General features: G+C 34.7%; 1 protein-coding gene and 1 long non-coding RNA gene across 5 annotated transcripts in view; both read right to left on the reverse strand.

The window, feature by feature from the left end:
• The window catches only part of LOC144972694 (NADPH:adrenodoxin oxidoreductase, mitochondrial-like), a 36,221-nt gene extending 12,900 nt beyond the window's left edge, over positions 1-23,321 (reverse strand). The window contains exons 1-8 of one of the 4 annotated variants that reach the window (XM_078914232.1): positions 23,172-23,321; positions 18,179-18,413; positions 13,501-13,596; positions 12,403-12,525; positions 11,849-11,962; positions 9,285-9,386; positions 7,499-7,691; positions 5,768-5,961 (exon numbers count right to left, since the gene is read on the reverse strand). In XM_078914232.1, the coding sequence (XP_078770358.1) occupies positions 5,768-5,961; positions 7,499-7,691; positions 9,285-9,386; positions 11,849-11,962; positions 12,403-12,525; positions 13,501-13,596; positions 18,179-18,394 (1,038 nt within the window). In that variant the 5' untranslated portion in view covers positions 18,395-18,413; positions 23,172-23,321. Of the gene's footprint in view, positions 1-5,767; positions 5,962-7,498; positions 7,692-9,284; positions 9,387-11,848; positions 11,963-12,402; positions 12,526-13,500; positions 13,597-18,178; positions 18,414-19,900; positions 20,176-23,171 lie in introns of those variants that run through there. The other 3 variants (XM_078914229.1, XM_078914231.1, XM_078914230.1) reach the window with 3 other exon arrangements.
• Positions 698-4,127, reverse strand: LOC144972696 (uncharacterized). The gene is made up of 3 exons (XR_013645409.1): positions 3,875-4,127; positions 2,729-2,908; positions 698-2,398 (listed from the first exon to the last, which is right to left on the reverse strand). It is a non-coding gene; the product is annotated as an uncharacterized LOC144972696 (long non-coding RNA).
• Positions 23,322-23,416: the final 95 nt, after the last annotated feature.

The raw sequence follows: 23,416 nt of genomic DNA on the forward strand, positions 1-23,416 counted from the left end.
CTTCCACCAGCGCTTTTACTCACCGAGTCCCTACCACCAGCGCTATTACAAAGTCATAGAGCTTTTACTCACTGAGCACCTACGACCAGCGTTATTACTCACCGAGTCCCTACCACCAGCGCTATTACTCAGCGAGTCATAGAGCTTTTACTCATCGAGTCCCTACGACCAGCGCTTTTACTCACTGAGTCCCTACCACCAGCGCTTTTACTCGTTGAATCCCTATCACCAGCACTTTTACTCGCCGAGTTCCTACCACATGGCTATTACTGAGTCCCTAACACCAGCGCTAATACTATTAGCCACCAAATCCCTACCACCAGGGGGGACAATATAAGCTCAAATTAGACCCCAAAAATTCTTACAGTGATGCAGAAAAAAACAACGAACAGATCTCTTTCAAATTTACACAAAATGTTTCTTACAACAAGATGGATAGGTTTAGCAATAGTCTTGAAAATAAATTTTTCAGAATTTTTTTTCGATTTCTTAGTGAAAATTTGGTGTGACTGACATGACAGGAAAAAAAAATTGATTTAAAAATTCATAAAACTGCTAAATTTTTGTTTAGCCCAAAACCCAACCATCATGATGCAAAACACATCATAAGAAAAATTCTGACCAAATTTGAAGACAATCTGATGGGAAACAATCCAGATGTGAATGTTAGAAAATCAGAGAATGACGCACAATGAAATTTTGAGAAAATGAAAAATTTGTCTTTAATTTGATAATAAAGCTAATTATGCAGACAAAGGCCAACATTCATCAAGTATAACCAATATGGAACAAGAAAACAGTAATATTTTATAAATTGATCAAATTCTGAAAAAAATTATAAACGATTCGCTAACCCATACCTCTAAAAAAAAAATTGCGAAATAATTTAATATCTGCTGTTATTCACCAAAAAATTACTTTAGTGGTCAAATATGCTTTATAGTTCTAAAATTCTTTAATTATATCTCATGAACGAATAATGTAATGTATAATTTGATGCTAAACACCAAAAATAACTGAATTAAAAAAAACAACTTTTTTAAGGGGCAACATAAGCTAAAATTAGACGTAAAACCCTAAAATTTCTAACATAGATGCACCAAAAACTAGCATATAAATTTCTTTCAAATTTAAACACAATGTTTCTTTCATAAATAGCTATATCATGAAAACTCTTGGAATAATTTTTTAGAATTTTTATTTGATTTCAACTGAAAATTTAGCGCGGATCGACAGGAACAAATGAATTTTAAAATTTATAAAATTGCTAAATTTTAATTTACCCCCAAACACTTACATCATGATGTTTTTTTTTTTGTTTGTTTGTTGCTTTAGGTCTCTTCCAACACAATTGAGGTTATATGAGAGACCGCTGAAACAAAAAAACAAGCAATCTAACAAAAATAGTACAAATGTCAATCAAAATCATAACCTAAAGATATCATAAGCTAAATTATAAATAACCAAGAACAAACAGGCAGAGGATTTACAGGAAAAAAAATATCCCCTGTCAAAAATACAATCACAAACCAAAGAAGCAGGATAGGCTAGTAAAGAGAAGAAGAAACGACATCACTATCGGATCGTACACCCATGCGAACATCATAGGTATATGATTCAAGGGTGATGCTCCCATCCAACCACCTGCACATCATGATGTAAAACACATCATAGAGAAAAGATTCTGAATAAATTTGAAGATAATTTAAAGGAAAATGATTGAGGTAGGATTGCTAGAAAATCAGACAAATGCCATAAAACAGACATTTGAGAAAGCGCAAGCTTTTTCTATAATTTGACATAAAGTTAAAAGGCTGATTTTGCAGACAACTAAAAGAAATGATCCATCAAACTTTCAAAATATGACCGTAATAGGACAAGAAAACGAAAATTTTGTAGATTGATCTAAGTCTAAAAAAAATTATAATCGGTTCACTAACCCATACCCCTTAGATAAAAAAAAATGCTGTAAAATTGATTTTTTTACGCCCAGAGATAAAATAATTTTGTGGTCAAATATGATGTCATACCTTATGAATTCATCATTATAATCACAAAACCTAATTATTTACTGTATACAATAGGTTATACAGATGATTTCTAGATATATTAAATGATTTTTCAAAATATGATATGGCACGCTATCCTCATTTTTCATTTTTTTATTCTACTTGAGAAACAAGTCGTATAAAATTAGATATCTAGTCAAGTTGAACTGCAAAATCAATTCTATTTTAGACAATAAAACAGTTAAATAGTGCACTAGCTCTGAATAAAAAGCAATTTGCTTTCCCAAACCCTTGGAATAAAAATCTCTTTCGCCTCAATACAGAAAAAGTCAACACTACTTGTTTGCCACCACTTTTTTTGTAGTTCCACAAAGAGGGTTGATCCTGCTCTGGATGGAAAAATTGAAATAAAAAAGAGACACATTTCATTAGCAATTTTTGGAAATGGCATTATTGTCATAAAATGCATTTGTTAAAGACATAGCGATTTTTAAAAAATGATCATTATTCACACCAACACACTTGAAATTTCATTGGTTTTACATCCATAGAACAAAACTCTTGGCAACAAACTATAGTCTGTCGTTAAGTTAATACATTCAGTAGTAATTCAATTCAAATGATGCTTTGCCATTTTCATTTAGAAAAATGAGCATTTATTTTATTGATCACCAATAAAAAATGTAAAGGCGCAATGGAGATTTGAAAACATTACTAACCATTGTCAAAAAGTGCATGCAGACACTCTGGTCTGCTGGCCCAGATGATGGTTTGCTGATTGATGAGTTTTGCCACAGGCAAAGGTTTGCCTCAACACACCTTGCCAGAATAGCCCTTGAGCCAGCATCTTTATGGATTGTCAGGACACCAGTAACGTCAACAGTGTTCTTTCATGTTAGCTGTCGATGAAAACAAAAAATTAAATTTAATTCACTACAGCAAAATAGGCACATACATGCCAATGCTAAAGTTTATAACAGCAACACTTCGCATGTTGAACGGGACATAACGTCTGTTAGGCGATATTACAATTTCTTCGGACAGAGACAACGCAGTTAACGGCCAAGTACACATTTTACAACTGAGTCCGGTGAGAGAAAGTGAGCAAAGTGCCTTTTCCAAGGGCTCAACTATGCGCCGAGCGAGGCTCGAGCCCAGGACCTTCCGGTCCAAAAGCGAGTGTCATACCACTACGACATAGCCGTACGTAATTTTTAAAAATATAATAAAAATAATCACACTAATATAATTATCTCACATTGTCATCATCATAGGCATTTCAAAACTACTAATAATACTACCACTACAGATATCTTATCATTATAAAATATTACTCTCTCTCTCTCTCTCTCTCCATGAACATAACATACAAAACCCAATTTTCCGATATAAAAAAAACAGCCCCCCCCCCCCCCAAAAAAAAAAAGTTTTGAAAAAGTATGGACGATGCATGCTGTGTCGGCCATAATAAAGATAATAACAATAACTGAATGAAAAGTATTTTTTTAAAGGACCCTGAGCCTGGAATGTCGTGAGTACTCGAAACCTCTTGATCTTGATAAAATTAGCAACCTTTTGACTGGGGATCGAACATTGAAACACCTGGTTTTAATCGCCTGACATGGAAGGCTGATTTAAAATATTGGGGGGGGGGGGGGGGGGGGGGGGGGTGGAGGAATTAGTATTTTAATTTTTTTTAAGCCCTGTTATTGTTATTTTTCACAAAATAAAGTAATAAAGTTAAGTAATTCGCAGTAGCGACAAATGTGTCGTCAGCTGATGCACAATCAACAAACACACAACCCCAAAGCATGTTTAGTTATAAAAATAAGAAATGAATTAAAATGTGCATTTCGTATGCTTACCTTGTAAACTGAGTATTCTGTGACTTGAAAAGAGTGAAGAATTACCAAAGTCCGTCAAAATCAACGTAATAATAGATGTGATGAGATGAAGTGGTCACTTTTTGACTTCCAGATAATTCATTGTATATTGCAGTTCTATCCGTATAAAATGTTATATTTTTAGTAATTACGCAAATTCTATTTTTAGTAAGAGTACAAATAAGCTCTGGCGTTATTTGCAGTGGTAGTACAAATAAGCGTAGCCATAAAAATTATAGTATCTTTATTGTTCACAAATGTCACTTCATGCTGTATGTACATCTCTTCTAATGTCAAGTTTATGCGTTTACATGATTGTATACGTACATAACTCTTTACCATTGTCAAAGGAAATGGTCCTTTCCACAAATATCCCAAATTCTGGATTGCTTTGATGGAGTTCTCCTTTTTGTTATCAAAAAATACTATCAGCTTGATAAGAACAACTGATATAGTATTATTACTTATAGAAAATCCAAGCGCAATCTCCCCATATAAATCTATTTATATACGTTTCATCAAACGTATAGGAGGAGGGGTAGCAAGAGTGTTGGTTATATTTATCATTGAGAACAAACAAAGAAGGCGATTACACACACATATGTAATTCTAATTTTTAAAAGATTTCCTCAAATGTTTCCTATATTTCTCTTGCACTACACAAGTACAGTTGCCATTCTTTTTCTTATTCATTGGTTTCATTGGAATAAAAAGGGGTGACTAATGATGCATAATGAAACAATTTCCATTGGGATGCATATTCTGTAAGCATAACATGTGTGTTTAAATATGTCATTATCATTTCCAAATTGACTTCCCTAATTACAATCATCATACAACACCATCACTGCACCATTGACATTATATGTCTTAGCTCAATTATGGCCGTGATAATGCAACAGTTGCCACTAATTATTATCCCCCCCCCCCCCCCCCGCCAAAAAAAAATAAAAATGTAATGTACCACTGATGATGTTGAAGGTAGAGAGCGCTAGTAATTATCATTATGCATTCATATCATCATCATCCTTATCATCATCATCATCATCATCATCATCATCATCATCAATATCATTAAAGATGATGATACAAAAATAATGGTACCAATAAGAACAATAAAAACGGCGACAATAATAATAATAATAATAATAATAATAATAATAATAATAATAATAATAATAATAATATATTATTGTTATTATTATTTTTATTATTATTAATATTATCATCATCATCATCATTATTATTATTATTATTATTATTATTATTATTATTATTATTATTATTATTATTATTATTATTGTCGCCGTTTTTATTGTTCTTATTGGTACCATTATTTTTGTATCATCATCTTTAATGATATTGATGATGATGATGATGATGATGATGATGATGATGATGATGATGATGATAAGGATGATGATGATATGAATGCATAATTATTATTATTATTATTATTATTATTATTATTATTATTATTATCATTATTATTATTGTCATTACTACAGTCAACTACGCTTAATCGCACACCCTAGGGAGTTCAGGTTAGTATGTCAATTAAGCGGAGAAGCTAAAATTAACAACCAAGCACCAGCTTTCATGTGCCATTCATGTAGGACCTTCACTTCTGTTTTCTACGGGTTTAAAAGTTCTGATGAGGTCATGTGTGATGCGTTTTTACAAGAGTGGCATGTTGAGATGTCAATGGCGATGTCCAGATGTCTGCATAAACACTTTAATGGTATCTTAGAGTTTAAAGATGTGTATCTCAAAAATCAGATAAAGTTCCCATTTGTTTTATTTAGAAAGGGGAGGATGGGATACAAGAAAAATGGAGAGAAAAGATTGATTATCATTTGATGACATGTATAATACCTTTAGCTCATTGATAGCGAATTCAACTCCTGCCACTTTCCCGTCATCAGAACTTTTAATGGAGAGAGGAGTTCTTTGAAACACCAATTTCCATTCTCTCTTGGCTTTCTCCCATCGGTTAGAGTCTTCATCGGTAGGTGCAGCACCTGCTTTGTGTAAGAGCTCTGTCAAGCGTCGTCGAGGTCGTGATAAGTCTGGTATTTGACAAAGTGAGTAAGTAAATAAGACTATTCCAAGCAGATCTCCTGAACCTTGTGTGATATTATTTTATAAGAATGAATATCAGCATATGCTTAGGCCCTATAAAGGTAAAATTTGACAGTCAAAAATCTATATATACAAGGGGAGTTGACAAAATTTGATTTGGTTATCCACCATTTTATTCTCATTCATAATCATCAAACATTGTCATGACAATCGTAATTTGATAAAATCCTTTCCTATCTCTAACACTTCTAAGTATTTCCAGCTCAGCATTTTTTTTTTATATTAGAGTTCACTCGTTTACTTACCTGCATTAATTACTGATAATGGAATTTCCAACTTATAGCAGTGAAAAATATCTCATTCCTCCTGACTGTAGGTGACACCTTGATGGTGTTAAAAAAAAATAAAAATCTACAAATTTTTGAGGTGCAAGAATATTTAATGCTTTCCTCATAAAAATGTAAATCTTATGGGATATAATAAGTATCAAAAGCATGTGATATCAAAATCATGGTGTCTCCTTTTTTAAGAATGATCAAAACAGTGTAAATGGTGTTTACAATTTTGGACAAAAAATTGAAAAGGCTTAAAAATTAGGAAAAAATGGGTTACAAAATTTTAGATGCTGTATCATTAATACATAGAGAAGAGTACATTAAAATATTGCCATGCCTCAATTTGAAAATGGAGCAATATTGGTAAGCTCTCTCATAAAAACAAGAATATTTCAATACACTTTTGTGTATAATATATGACTGCTCTCCCCTCCTTGCAATGAGGGAAATCACTGTTCATATCAATACAGGCTCTTAGTCAACTTCTCATCGATATCACAAAGTTATATTGTCTTCACAAGATATTGTAACACGTCAATGTTTGTTCCAAATAGTTGCTGCCTATCACATCATCAGAATTTGACAGGAAAAGCCTCCAATATGGAGCGTACCAATGTTGGTGTCTGTTGACCCTTATCAATCGTTGCTCTATGTTTGCTCAGTTAGCTGGTATTCTACATACGGCTTAGCATAGATCAAATCCCTTGTATGATCTACTAATGAAACTCGGGGAAATGTTGAGTTACAGGCAAGATCTGAGGTCGAGCCCTAATGAGTTTGTCATCCTCTCCAGCAGTCCCTTCTTTTTAACCTCGATTTCCTGTGCAATTCTATTACCTAGTTATCAGATGTGATTCAAGGGGCAGCATGGCCCAGCAAAATTGTCTTTACTTCATACCCAAAGGAACCAAGTTCGACAGCCCACCACACTGTGTGACCTTGAGCAAGTCACCTGTCCTTGGCTCGCTTTGCGGCGCTGCACTGTGGCTAATACTTATTTCAGTTTTCCCTTGGAATAGACTCTGAAGACAAATTTCCCATCGGGGATGAATAAAGGGAACTTTATTTATTTATTTCATTTTTAATTAAACCTTTACAGACAATATTACAACTATTTTGAGATAATCACTCTTAGTCCTATAAATATCGATAGTATGTATATGTAATAGTTGTAAGTAAAATGATTTACCTTTGATTATTTTATCCAGACCATTGACATCAGTTTTCTTTATTATGGTTCGAGTGTCTGGAAGACGAATCATCTCACGTAATTCTTTGATTGTAAAAGCCACTTGCAACGGACCTCTTCTACCTACAACAAATACCCGTTTGATCTGGCTCTTTCTGAGTTTCTCTAAAGCATGCTCTGTTATGTCTGTTTTCTGATGAAGAAATTATATTTTTAAAAGTTGAAGAATTCTAAGTACAGTACTGTTCATGTCTTCCCTCTTTATACAAAGTCAGCAGTCACTTAAAGATTAGAAATGATCTTGCAAAGGCATCATACTATGTATAATATAAATATCTAATAATCACAGGAGAATGAGAATGTGTAAAACTAAAAAGCAAAAATTAAATTTATATCAATTTTTGTTTTCCTTCATTTTTCCTCTTAAACCATTCTCAAGCAAGTATATGTGCAGTTGAGCACAGTTCAAATCACAAATTAATAAAACTATAATTATAAAAATGACAACAATACTATCAAACAACAATACGAATGATGATACCTTGATGATAATGGTAAAATTAATAATAATAATAATAATAATAATAATAATAATAATAATAATAATAATAATAATAATAATAATAATAATAATAATAATAATAATAATAATAATAATAATAATTAAAATCATCAACTTCTTTGCATGCTTTTTTTCCCTTCTTTCCTTTATTAAATATATATTGAAGATTTTCAGAAATTGTCATTTCTCTTTTTTATTTTCCACACATTAATCATACTCTTTATGCAGCATTTAAACCAACAAAAAGTATCAAAAGTAATAAATAAACATGATCACTTAGACAATCATATGTGATAAAAATCAATACTGTCCAATACAATCATGACTCTAAATCTTTAATCTCTTGACATTATAGAAACCTATCCATTCACATGACTGCTCAGCAATCTTATCTTTTCAACAACCTGTCGCTGACCATTCAGAAAATCAAGTTGATACTCGATTGGACTGTCTCACATATGTCAGATAAATTGCTATTGAATAATGCAAGTCCTGTTTGCACTGTCTGACAAACAACAAAGTTGTTTTGTTTTTAATTTACATTATTTTCTTATCCTCTCAATGACCCGTCGCTGACAGCTTACAAATTCAAGTTGAAAACAAAGCTCATGGATCCTTAATTCCATAATGTAAGAAAACATCGATGGGTATATACAATGAATTCTTTGACATCACTTGATCAGCACACAGTGATGTTGAGTTTAGAACTTAGGCAGCAACTGAGTATGCTGATAAATATTTTTTTTTTAAAACCCACCTTCTGCCATGGCACTTTTAGATACTGTGGCCTAGGCATTTCATGTAAGAATATAGATAGTCCATCACACAAGACATCTGATGTCAACAGGAATCACCCATGTTGTCCAAAGTGAGCAAATTGGGGGGGGGGGGGGGGGTTAATAATCTTGCCCAAGGAGAAACAAAGTGCCTGAAGTGGGGCTCGTACCCAGGAGCATTCGGATCACCGTGCAATGCCTTAACCACTCAGCCAGTACAGCCAATATAAAATTCAAGATCCCAATTCAAGAGAGATAAATTTGGAGAAACTCTAGTTTATGTAAAAAAATGGAATGTAAACTCTCTACTGTCACAGTAATCCAGTGGGCACCTTCATGGAAACCAATATAGTAATGATAGTATTGATGATAATAAAAGCATTATGATGATGAAATCATCACTGCAATGATGACGACGATGACTATGACCATGTAGATGAATTTATACCGCCAAAATATCAATGGGTGTAAGAAGCATTCTGGCTACATCCAAAGCAACATTTCCATGGCCAAGAATGACGGCACAATCACAGTCCAAGTTGACTTGAAGCTATAATGGAAAACCAGAACAAATGATGTTACATAAACTGCTGTTATAAACCAAGTCAACAAATATCTCTCTCTCTCACACACACACACACACACATCCACACATACAGGCGCATAAACCCAACACAAATGATGTTGATAGAATTCTCAGATCATCACATATTTCTATCACGAGAAAAATAAAAGACAGTTAAAAAATTAATCTTGGACCTTTAACTCTCTCCTTTGCTATCTGCTTTAATAGGATTACAAAAGTTGACAAGCAATTTTCAAGTCATTATATTTTCTATTTTGAACCTAAGTTCAATAGTGACAACAGATGGAAGATGTAACCGAGACATACGAGCAAGAATAACTCAAGCCAAACAGGCCTTCATGGACCTGGGAAACATTTTGAAAAACAAACAGATGTCGATCGGGATTAGATTCCGAGTCTTGAAGTGCTACGTGTGGCCAATCTTGTTATACGGATGCGAAAGCTGGACTACAAATGCAGAAACACAAAAGAACATTGAAGCTTTTGAAATGTGGTGCTTGAGAAGGATGCAGAGAATATCGTATACTGCACACAAAACGAACGAAGAAGTGCTAAAACAAACATACCAACAAAGGAAACTAATGCCCTTAATAGTGGATCGACAACTATCCTTTTTCGGACACATAGTAAGGAAAGATAAGAATGAATACCTGGCAAGTTGTGGAAAAATACCTGGTAAACGCGCCCGGGGAGACAAAGAAAAACACTCATAGACCAACTGAAGGGCTTCACCAACCTAACAATCCAAGAGCTGTTTGAAAAAGCAAGAGACAGGGAGGAATCGAGAGAGATAATTCATGCAGTATCCAAAGCCTGGACCAGGCATGGAACCTAGAAGAAGATATTTTCTAAAAATTTCCCTTCAATTGCAGCTGTTCTTAAGTATGTGTTTGTGCGGCTTTGTGTTCTTTTGGTATGGAATTTGCCTTCACCAGTAGGTCCCTGGTTCAAGTCCTGCTCTGAGTGTCGAAAAGTTGATTAAAAAATAAAAAAGACTCATTACTCACACTCTCCTACCATAAAACGAGTTCCTGGCCGGTAACAGTGTTGTCTCTGTCAAAAATAAAATTCCAAAGCGTCTCACAGGGGTCATTTCCTATCATGTTGCTGTTGATTTGGGACCCTTTGTAAAACACTTTGAACAAGTTTAATGCAAATTGCACTATATAACAGCCCATGCTTTTTATTTTGTTTTTCTTTTTTTTTTTCCTTTACAAATATAAAATAGTTTAACATGACTATGAAAAGAAAACAATGCTAAACACATATTCCATTTCTGCTGTTTAGCAGAGTATTGTAGTATTTTAAATCCATAAGCTCAATGGAATACTCTTCAACAGTCGTAACGTCACTTCCTTCCTAATGACGCATGGTAACTTAGTAACACTGGCTCTAAACTATCGGAACAATATTTCTCCGGCAAAGCATAAAAGCGTATCCAGATGAAAAAAAAACATAAATTTGATCATGTTTTTACTTTTACACATTCTGATCACAAGGCATATGAAAAGTTCTTGCCAGCATTAAGAATACAAAGTAATGATTTTCTTTGTTTAGAACCAAGATAGCCACCATTGCCGGGCGGCGTGACATCAGACTATTGAATCGTATTGGAGTCTATCCCCTTTTCATACCATTAAATGGCCATCCCCATAAGAGAGGTTTTACGTTATCTTCAATCATTTAAAACGATTGTTCATAAAATGCAAATGTCAACCAGGACGGTCCATCAGGTGTGTGGTGGTACCCTTCATCACAGAGGTGTGAACAATTGATATTACTTGTATCCCCTAGTAGTGTCTATACTGCCAACCAATAGGGTGTGCAGTGGGCCTGTTCGTCATAGTCATCACAGAGATGAGAACAATAGAATTTACTTGTATACCTTGTCAGTGTCATTGACTGCCATTATCACGTTCATGGTCATGGACCAACTAACCAATCGTGTGATGGGTAATGAGTGATGGCTCTATTTGCTCAAGGCTATCACCATAAAATAACCATGTTTGTTCGATGGGATGAATGGGTAGACAATGCATTCTTAATCCGTTGCTTACTTATGCAACTGTTATGAGTGGCATATTCGTTAATTGTTATGTGGTTTGATATGTCTCTCATTGTTAAAGATAGATTAAGAGGTGGTTTGCTTTTCATTAAGACGCGAAATGTCACTCAATTTCCTGGCCGCCGCTTAATTGGGATGCTGCTTAATTGGGATGATTTGTTGGGAACTAAGCTGTCCCAATAAATCAGCTTGGACTGTATTATAATTCGAAAGAAAGTTTGTCTTGCTGACAATGAGTTTTTAAAAAGCACTAAATATTCTACAAGACTGCATTAATAACAAGAGCTGAACCTCAGTCCCGCCAACCTCATATTTGGTTTCCACAATAGCTTTGATAAATATACAATACAGATTACCTAACCTCTTTGTCTTCTGGCAATCCATTGTACCATCCAACAAAAGATCTAGCAGATAAGCAATTATGCAAATCTTCTCCAGGAATACCCAATGCTTTATCCTGGGCAGCACCATAACACTGTTGATGGAGAGGCAAATGAAATTATTTCATGTAATGAATTTTTAAAAAAACAAAACCAAAAATGAAAGGCAGAAATGTGGTCTAAATAATTAATGGCTATAACACAAGAAAGCATTGTCCCAATTAAACATATGAATTTCTACATTAAGTCTTGATGATAGTTGGTCTGCAAAGTGATATCCTATCCAAGTAGCGGGAGAGAGCTAGAGAGAGAGAGAGAGAGAGAGAGAGAGAGAGAGAGAGAGAGAGAGAGAGAGAGAGAGAGAGAGGAGAGGAGGAGGGAGGAGAGGAGAGGAGGGAAAGAAAAAAAGAGAGAGAGAGAGAAGAGAGAGAGAGAGAGAGAGAGAGAGAGAGAGAGAGAGAGAGAGAGAGAGAGAGAGAGAGAGAGAGGAAATCTAATTTATATACACTTAATTATGTCAAACCAAACTGCTTACCAAAACCACCGCTGAATATATATTTCTTAATTCCAAAAGCGAAACATCTTTTTCAACTTCAACATTTCCAAAATATTTGAGTCTGTCATTTTGAGCTGTGTGAGTGAAAGTGTTTATCACATTCTGAAAAAAAAAAAAAAAAAAAAAAAAGCACCCATAAGATCACCACCATTGGCATCGCAGTTGAGAACTTTCAAGAGAGGTAAAAAGATAATTCTTAATAGATAGATCTTCATATGTTTCACTAATATGTATACCTAGCCAGCTTATTCTCTAATGCATTCCAACAATCTTGTTTGATACCTTGAATTAATCGGGGAAAGTTGATAACGTGTCTTAAGTTAAATACCCATAAGATGAGTTTCATCTATATTACAAAAAGTAAAGTTTTGAAAAAATTTAACCAATGAACTTAATATTGACAGTCCACTTTATATTGGTTGGATGCTTGAATTTCATGTATTTTACTGGGCTTCCTATTTCTTTCCCATCTCAGTTTTCATTTTCATTCTATTCCATTCACAAAATATTTGCGTGGCTATGTGGTCTAGTGGTATGAGTAATTGGCAAAGGCTCTTTACTCACATTCTCTCACCATACTCAGGTGTAAATTGAGTACCTGGCCATCAAGAGCCTTGTCTCTGTCATAATAATTGTAATATTGCCTAAGAGGCGTCATGTCTCGTCCTACATGTTTAGCGTTGCTGTTGCTAGAGACCCCTTGTAAAGTGCTTTGAGCATGTTTAGTGGATATTGCGCAATATAAATGCTCTCGATATTTCTTCTAAACTTTAAGTAATATAAATATTAAATGAGATTGGGACAAATAGCGCATATATTCAATTACTTTGCATGTCTGAAACAATTTATCTATAATATCTTAAAGATGAAATAAAGACTGCAAGTTAAAAGGTAGAGTTGACATAGAGCTAAATATAATCTCTTCTTAAACGAAATGTTGGAAACTCTTTTATTGAACTCATATACATTGATTAACCGTTTTTAAATTAAGTGGGCAGTCACTATAAAAAGATATCCATTGGAAAATAATTAAAAATGAATATAAATATAAAATAGAAGCCTTATTCTTGATCCTACCTTCACTTCAGGATGATCAGGGGCAACTCCAAAGCGCACTAATCCAAATGGAACAGGAAGTTTTTCAAAAATGTCGATATGAGCATTGCTCTGTCCCTTAACAAAAACAAAAAAGAATCAATACACTTTTAAAATTTCTTGAAATTCTCCAAAGGAAAACATATCTGTCAACATATGATATACAACAGGACAGGTCACAGTTATGAAAATATCGCCTGAGCGGTAACTTAGTCAGAGCGATGACCAGAGGTTGACCCAGGGTCATGCCTACCATATTACAGGGAATCCCCTCGTGAGTTCAGTTATGGTGATATTGGGTGATACCAGTGGATTAATGTTCACTTTCATTTCTTTGTTATGGCTTCACAATGAGCTTAAACACAAATTTCTTTACTCTGTAATATTTATCAAGATTTCCTGTTTCTATTCATATGTATTTTATGCCAGTGCTGTATATAATAATCGTGATATTTCAATCCTACATAGACCGTTTTTCTGTAAATTACAATGCATTAATTTATCCAATAAAAAACTGAATTCTTCAAGCAAAGACATAAAACTACCTTTATTCTTTAACAAATAGAATCTGTTATAATTGGACTATAACTTGTTAAAATTCCATCTGCGAGTCAACAAAATTTAATTTATGAAGATTATTTAAAGTTCATCTAGTCATGGAGCACACTCATGAAATTCATTACAAAATTTGAATGAACTATGTAGGCTTTGTAGAAAAGTCAAGAAAAACAAAAGAAAGAAAACGAATATTATTGTTTCAGGATTTAAAACCAGATATCAATCTCATCTTTAATGTGGACCTTGATAATGACGATGCTAAAAAGCCCTCAAAAACTATAAGCCACAAGTGTCATGACAGATTATGTAATGTTGAGCTTTTGAGCTTTTTTTATAGAGCAAAATTTTCCTCAGACATACTCAAAGCGCTTTAGAAAGGCTCCTGACCAACAGCAACACTTAGCATGTAGAACTGGACATGATGCTGTTAGGCGATATTATAATTTTTCCAACAGAGACAACACTTCTTCTTCTTCTTCTAGGTTCCATGCCTGGTCCAGGCTTCGGATACTGCATGAATTATCTCTCTCCATTCCTCCCTGTCTCTTGCTTTTTCAAACAGCTCTTGGATTGTTAGGTTGGTGAAGCCCTTCAGTTGGTCTATGAGTGTTTTTCTTTGTCTCCCCCGGGCGCGTTTACCAGGTATTTTTCCACAACTTGCCAGGTATTCCTTCTTATCTTTCCTTACTATGTGTCCGAAAAAGGATAGTTGTCGATCCACTATTAAGGGCATTAGTTTCCTTTGTTGGTATGTTTGTTTTAGCACTTCTTCGTTCGTTTTGTGTGCAGTATACGATATTCTCTGCATCCTTCTCAAGCACCACATTTCAAAAGCTTCAATGTTCTTTTGTGTTTCTGCATTTGTAGTCCAGCTTTCGCATCCGTATAACAAGATTGGCCACACGTAGCACTTCAAGACTCGGAATCTAATCCCGAACGACATCTGTTTGTTTTTCAAAATGTTTCCCAGGTCCATGAAGGCCTGTTTGGCTTGAGTTATTCTTGCTCGTATGTCTCGGTTACATCTTCCATCTGTTGTCACTATTGAACCTAGGTACTTAAAACTTTCTACGTTGGTAAGTTGCTCGCCGTGAATCGTTATATTGCAGGTGTTGTTGTTTTCGGGGTTTTTCTGTATTACCATGCATTCCGTTTTGGTGATATTCACTTCCATTCCCTTGGCTTCACTATCTACTACCACTTTGTCAACAATCTTTTGAAGTTGGATTTCTGATGTTGCAATGAGTACCGTATCGTCTGCGTATCTTATATTATTTATGTTGTGACCTCCCACTTTTATTCCCTCCATATTATTTATGCCCCTCATGATTGTTTCTTGGTATAGATTAAACAGATCTGGTGAGGCAACACACCCTTGACGGACTCCTTTCTTAATAGGAATGGAATTTCCTGTAGAGTTTCCGATTTTGATAGATGCCTGCTGGGTGTAGTATAATGTTTGCATGAGGCTGAGGTCTTTCTCATCAGCGCCAATGGAGTGCAGTTGTTTTAGTATTTCTTCGTGGCGTACTCTATCAAAAGCTTTTTTGTAGTCGACAAAACAGAGGTATAGTGGGGTCTGAACCTGTATAGCTCTTTCACTTAAAACACGGAGGAGGTATATTGCGTTCCTTGTCCCTCTGTCAGGTTGGAATCCATATTGTTCTTCTGCGATTTCGGGGTTAATCTTATTCCTTAGCCTGTTGATAATTATACGCAACAGTATTTTGTTGATGTGGCTTATTAAACTTATAGTTCTAAAATTTTCGCATCTGACTGCACCTGCTTTCTTTGGTATTGCTATGAAAATAGAGTTACAGAGATCTTCTGGAATTTTCCCAGTATTGTATATATTGTTGAATAATATGTGAAGTTCATCAATTGCTAGATCTCCTAGGCTTTTTAATACCTCTACAGATATTTCATCAGGGCCTGTTGCTTTACCATCCCTCATTCGTTCCATGGCATGTTCAATTTCACTTTTGGTGATGTTTGGACCGCTTAATGGTTCTTTGAATTTCAGTGGTGGTTCATTTCTATTTGGATCATTGTACAGTTCGCCTATGTATTCTACCCATCGGCTTTCTATATGTTGTTCTTCAAATAGCAGATCCCCTTGTTTGTTTTGGATACAACTTCCTGCTGCTTTGCTTTTCCTTTTCCCTGATAGTTCTTTTATTCTTTGGTGAGCTTGTTGGGGGTTGGGTTTGTATTCTCTTTCGATTTCGCAGCATTTCCAGTCTAGATAGTTCTCGTGTGCCTCGATGCATTTGGATTTAATGTGGTTGTTCAATGTTTGGTATTCTGCAGACCCTCTGTTGCATTTTCGTCTTTCTTCAAATAGGTTTAGAATTTCATTTGTCATCCATTCCTTTTTGCTGTTTATTTGAGCTATTGGTAAATGTTTTTCTGCAGTTGCTTTGACACACTTTTGGAATATATCAAATTGTTTTTCACATTTTTCGTTATCAGGTTCACTTTGGCTTTGTATCATGAGTGCATTTTCAAATTCTTCTCTCATTTTTGTTTGTATGCCATTGTCTTTGCATAACCTGTAATCCCTCTTTATTCTACCAGCCGTTCTCTGAATAGCTTTAAACTTTATCCTTACTGTACAAACAACTGGGACATGGTCACGCTGTCACCGTTTGACTTTTTGGACTTATTCATGCAGTTAACTCGGCAAAGTTACAAGAATGGTTTGCCATTGCCTATTCTTGTCGCCCTCTGCAGTTGGCCAGCTTGACCTGTTACCGTTCGACACCACGAGACAACACTATTAAAAACAAAGATGAGGGAAAGCACTGACAAACAGCAACTATTCATGCACAGTCATCACATCTGGTCGAAATAAAATCAGAATAAATAAGTGATTGCGCGCAATGTTTGCTTAACCTTCTTGAAAACCGCAAAAGGAATAAAGAACAGCAATAGGTCTACATTAGCAGTTCTGTTTTGTAAAAGTATGGAATCAACACAAAATATGTCACACATAAATAAGACAATGGATACAACAGAGTGACTTTTACAGTTAAAAACCAATGTCTTACGTCTTTCATTAACGAAATGCAAATATCTCTCTCTCTTCCTCTCTTATACACACATAATCACACACACACACACACACACACACACACACACACACACAATCTAACACTTGATCCTACTTATACTCTTCCTCAACCACATTTCAATTTTAAATCCATGTATCCATCCATCTATTCATACACCCTTCCGTCTATTTATTCATCAATCCATCCACTCACCCATGTATTTATCCATCCATCCAATCATATATAGATCTGCCCATTCATCCAGCTATCTGTTCATTCACTCATCTATCCATTCATACATCCACCATTTCAAACATCTATTTATCGATCCATCCATCTATTCATCCATCCCCCCCCCCCCCCCTTTCATCAGACGACCTATCCATCCATCGGTCGGACTCTCTCTCTCTACCCCTTTCTCTCTCTCTCTCACATACAGATATTTATTTTACATATTCTCCTACATAGTGTTTCGTCCAGAGTTCCTGGAGTCATCAGGGAGGTTGATTTGAAGTGTCTGGGAAGAATGTTCTTGTGTCTTGTCAGCTGGTGCCAATGTTGTTTTCAGATATAGGTTGTGCATGTGTGTATATGAGTGGGTGTGTGTATATGTATGCAAACTGGGTGTGATGTAGTGTTGGAGTAGGGGCCGTTTGGGGTAGTGGTTGTATCATTGGGTTGTGTAGTGTGTATTGGACAGTAAAAAAACAAGATACAACCTGGCCATTAACAGTAACAGCGTTTTGTAATATCACCTAACCAGCGTCATGTGTCGTTCTGTATGTTACGTGTTGCTGTCGGTCAGGGACCCTTTGTAAAGCATGTTTAGTGGATATTACGCTATATAAAATCTCACATTAAAAGTGACAAAACTGCACAGCATTGTTTCTTGTATTGGATGAAAATATCACTAATCAATTGGTGAAATAATATTTCAATATGATTTTTAAAATTATCAAAAACAAAAATATTAAATATTAGATCACGAGAATGGAAAATGAGGACTCTTTATGATGTTAATGATAAAGCACTCATAAAATAACTTTTACCTTCAAAATTTGTTGTGCTGTGTAAAATCCTGCTGGACCACCACCAACAATAGCGACATGATTCTTTTCACATGAAGTGGTATCTGATACAAAATGCCTACGAAATGTGAGGCAATGCTGACGTAGAAGTGAAGGGTTTTTAAAATCATATATAATTTTCCTTTGATATTTTAAGACCTTTATGCAACTCCAACTTCTTTGCCATGAGGACAGCATTTTCACCTTGTGCTTATTCCTGAGGTTACAAGAATTGAAAAAGATGAGAAGTGGAAGGGGGTGGAATGTGAGGAGGGAATACCGAAACATTAATTCAGCAAATTGCATACTCTTCTAGTTGCATTAAATTCTTTAAGACAAAATTAATAATTACTTTTCAAGGCAGTATTCCTTCAGAGCCACAAGACCTTTGTAGCCTGAGTTTATACGGGTTTCTACAGTAGTAATTCCTTGTTACCTTTTGGATTGGATGTTAGTTTATTGTAAAGTACTTTCCATATGATTAAATATACCCAGCTATCCAATCATTGTGGATGGACAGGAGGGTAAGAAAACATCACTGCAAACTGAATTGATACTGGCGTTTTACCATTTTTGATTATGAGGCAAGGGCTCTCCAAACATTATTATTTTTATTATTATTATTATCATTATTATTATTATTATTATTATTATTATTATTATTATTATTATTATTATTATATTATATTATATATTAATGATTAATATTGTTGTTATTATTATAAGTATCATTATTAGTATTATCATAAAAAATATAATTCCAAAATAGCAGATTTAATTGTGGAATGCTGAAAAATCGTTTATCTTGAGGGAGTAGTAGTATCATCAGTTGAAAAGTATATTGTGATTATCAATGGAAAGATGACTAGATACTCGATGTCAAGATTTAGATTTAGATTGAAATGAAAGATTTCCAATAAATGATTTTAATACATTTATTGTCTGGCACATTATTTCTAACCACTCAATTCTATAAAATGTATACATTGTGAGTGATGGCTGTTTCTAATTTTAAAAAAAACAAGTAGAGTTGTGCATCCACAATAACAGATTAACACCAGAGTCAAGTCTGAATTTTAAAAATCCCAACAAGATTCTCCTTCAAATTCGAATAGATTCACATACAAAAAGAAAAGAAATGTGTCCATATTTTCAAAATTTTAATATCACAGTGGAAACAACTTGCAAGATGTTGGCCAAGAAAATCGGTTCGTTGTATTTTATAATTTTAGGGGAATGTCTATATGAGGCACACCTCTATATGTCTAAGTTAATATGATCAACGCTTAGCTTGAGGGTTATTATTACAATACATTATCATTATTTTTCACCATTTGAATATGATATAAAAACTTAACCTAATTTTCGAATTCCTGCCACTAACTAAGCGCAGCCCCTCCCTCAACACACACACACACACACACACACACACACACACACACACACACACACACTACGGCTATCTTTTAAGCCGTAAATATTGTACAACCATTATTAAATTACCCTTGGCTACTGCTGCTGTTTTATATTTAGTTTAGATTATTTAGTCATTTAGAGTTCGATAGAGTGATAGAGTGTATAGAAGTAGAAGAGATATAAGGCTAAGGAGAAACTGCCACGGACTGATGACTGATGACGACACTCTCTCTCCGATATAACTTAGCTACCTAGATATTTACACACATTAAAAAAAAAGCTAATTACTCTATAAAAATATGACGACGCACTCTTTTCGTGGAATGTCAGCCAAAATTAAATCATAATAAACTCACAACTGATGAATAATAACTTATTCATTACAAACTGCAGCCTCCGCCCATTCTATTTTCGCTTTCCTTATTTCCTTCAAATTACAAGAGTAGAGTTGTCTTTCCTTCTCCAACAAAAAGTAGAGTTTCACAGCAGGAAGAAAGTACGAAACACCTGCGACAATAATCCCTGAATTCTGGACCCCTTCCTGGCACAGTGTTGAATAGGCGAGCTTTTAGTTCTCTACCTGCGCCGCGGTCAAGAGGTCATTCACTCCATCAAATACGATTCAGTAGTCTGATGTCACGCGCCCGGCAACGGCGGCCATCTTGGTTCTAAACAAAGAAAATCATTACTTTTTATTCTTCATGCTAGCTAGAACTTTTCGTTCCCTTTTCGTATGCCATGTGATCAGAATGTGTAAAAGTCAAAACATGATCAAATTTATGGGTTTTCTTTCCTCTGGAAACGCTTTTATGCTCGCCGGAGAAATATTTCATACGGGCGTCCGCCATTGTTCCGATAGTTTAGAGCCTGTGCTACTAAGTTACCATACGTCATTAGGAAGGAAGTGACGTTACGACTGTTGAATCCTATTCCCGACCAGTGCAACGGGTTATCTCCCGCGATTTGTTACTGACATCTGGTTAAATTACAATCGCTTTTGCACAACCACAGTCAATTTAACAAATTTAAACAAATTGGCAACACATTGAGAAAACGTTGATTTGTATTTTGGTACCCAACACTCTATCATTAGAATTACTGTCAGAGATATTTGCATTAAGATATCAGCACAATTTTGATTATACTCGTAGTTTGTTAAATTTAATTTATTGATTGCATTATTATAAGCAAACAAACCGATAGAAACTCTCAAAAGTTGCTCTAACCGATGGAGGAATAAAGTAACCTTTCATTCATTCCCTCACAATGTGTGCGTCTAGTCACTCTTAGCTCTTAGATAGATAGATAGATAGATAGATAGATAGATAGATAGATATATAGATAGATAGATAGATAGATAGAGAGAGAGAGAGAGAGAGAGAGAGAGAGAGAGAGAGAGAGAGAGAGTGATGGACTGATTGTCTGATGAAGAGGACAGATGAGGGTATGGATGAATATATATGGATGGATCGATAAATAGATGTTTGCAATGGTGGATGAATGAATGGATATATAGATGAATGGATAGATAGATGAGAGAGAGAGAGAGAGAGAGAGAGAGAGAGAGAGAGAGAGAGAGAGAGAGAGAGAGAGAGAGAGAGATTTTCATTTCATTAATGAAGGACAAAGAAGTTTGGAGCAAACATTGCAATCACTGATTTATTTTGATTTTATTTCGACCAGATGTGATGACTGTGCATGAATAGTTGCTGTTTGTCAGTACTTTATCTTTGTTTTTAATCCCGTTGTCTCTGTCGGAAAAAAAAATGTAATATCGCCTAGCAGGCATTATGACCAGTTCTACATGTTACGCGTTGCTTTTGGTCAGGGACCCAATTTAAAGCGTTTTAAGCACGTCTAGTCAAAATTGCGCTAAATAAAAAAAGCTCAAAATCTCAACATTACGTAGTCTGTCATGACACTTGTAGCGCATAGTTTTGAGGACTTTTTAGCATTGTCATTATCAATGACCACATTCAAGATGAGATATATATATATCTGGTTTTAAATCCTGAAACAATTATGTTTTGATATTCGTTTTCTTTTCTTCTGTGTTTCTTGACTTTTCTACAAAGCCTACACAGATCATTCAAATGTTTATCATGAATTTCTTGAGTTTGCTCCATGACTAAATGAAATTTTTAAAAATCATAATAAATTAAATTTTGTTGACACACAGATGGAATTTTAGTAACTTACAGTTCAATTATAATAGATTCTATTTGTGAAAGAATAGATTTGTTCTATGTTTCTGTTTGAAGAAATCAATTTTTTATTGGAAAAATTAATGCATTTTAAATTACAGAAAAACGGTCTATTTAGGATTGAATTATCACGATCATTATATACAGCACTGGCATAAAATACATATGAATAGAAACAGGAAATCTTGATAAATATTACAGAGTAAAGAAATTTGTGTTTAAGCTCATTGTGAAGCGATAACAAAGAGATGAAAGTGAACATAAATCGACTGGTATCACCCGGTATCACCGTAACTGGAACTCACGAGGGGATTCCCCGTAATTTGGCAGGCGTGACCCCGGGTCAACCTCGGGTCATCACTTGAACTAAGTTACCGCTCAGGCGATATTTTCGGACAAGTGGGAGTCGAAATAAAAAGGATTTCCTCGAATGCAATAAAATGTCATCATTCTCATTAAATATACGTCTTCAACTAGTTAAATCAAAGGGAAAAACTGTAAAAAAAATCGTCAAGAAATTCTGTTACATATCGGTAGTCAATGTAGTCTGATCAACGATAATCACTTGAGTCTGGTCCTTGTAGTTGTCGTATCTATAATCAAGTTTGACCTGAAGTTATATAGGCCTGCCATGTTATAAAGTAAATTTCCCTCGCTTCCGACATTATAGCCAGCAGAAATCGATGATTATAATAGCCCATGGAATACAACGTCGTAATATAACTATGTAAATGTTGCTGCTCGAAGCTCGAAGAAATAAATAACAATGTGAAATTGAATGTAAACTTCAATTTAATGTACTTAGACATATCTCTGTTTTTGTACATTAAATTGAAGTTTACATTCAATTTCACATTGTTATTTAAAACAACTATGACGCTATTTTTCCAATTTATTTTTCACAATGGCCTGGAAGTGCTACTAACGAATAGAAATGATTATTCAGTATCAGATACTGGCCATTAAAAAAGTTATCCTACCTATTCATACACCACACACACACACACACACATTCTCACCCCCCCCCCCCCCCCCCCCCCCCCCCCCTCTCTCTCTCTCTCTCTCTCTCTCTCTCTCTCTCTCACACACATAGGATTATTTATATATATATATATATATATATATATATATATATATATATATATATATATATATATGTGTGTGTGTGTGTATATATATATATGTATGTATATATATATATATATATATATATATATATATATATATATATAAAAAATAGATGAAGAGAGAGAGAGAGAGAGAGAGAGAGAGAGAGAGAGAGAGAGAGAGAGAGATTTGAATTTTGAAGACCATGAAATGATTTGGTCGGTAGAGGTTTGTTACTTTTTACATACCAAAAGTGATCATTGTCTTCGTCATCATCATCATCATCATAACCATCACAATCACAATGATATAAATATAATCGTCATCAATATCACGACGGCTGATCACAACAATACCACATGAAAACACAACTTTATGTTTTTTGATGTAAGAAAACAAATACGTCTTAATCATGGACCTTGGACCCTCAATATGTCGCGTTTGTTCAAAACTACGTCACACAATAATTCTATTTGCCATTTGCTCGTGTCCT

The sequence above is a fragment of the Berghia stephanieae genome, chromosome 5 (genome assembly GCF_034508935.2).
Source record: "Berghia stephanieae isolate SIO BIC M18660-M18661 chromosome 5, UCSD_Bste_1.3, whole genome shotgun sequence".
Classification (NCBI taxonomy): Eukaryota; Metazoa; Mollusca; class Gastropoda; order Nudibranchia; family Aeolidiidae; genus Berghia; species Berghia stephanieae.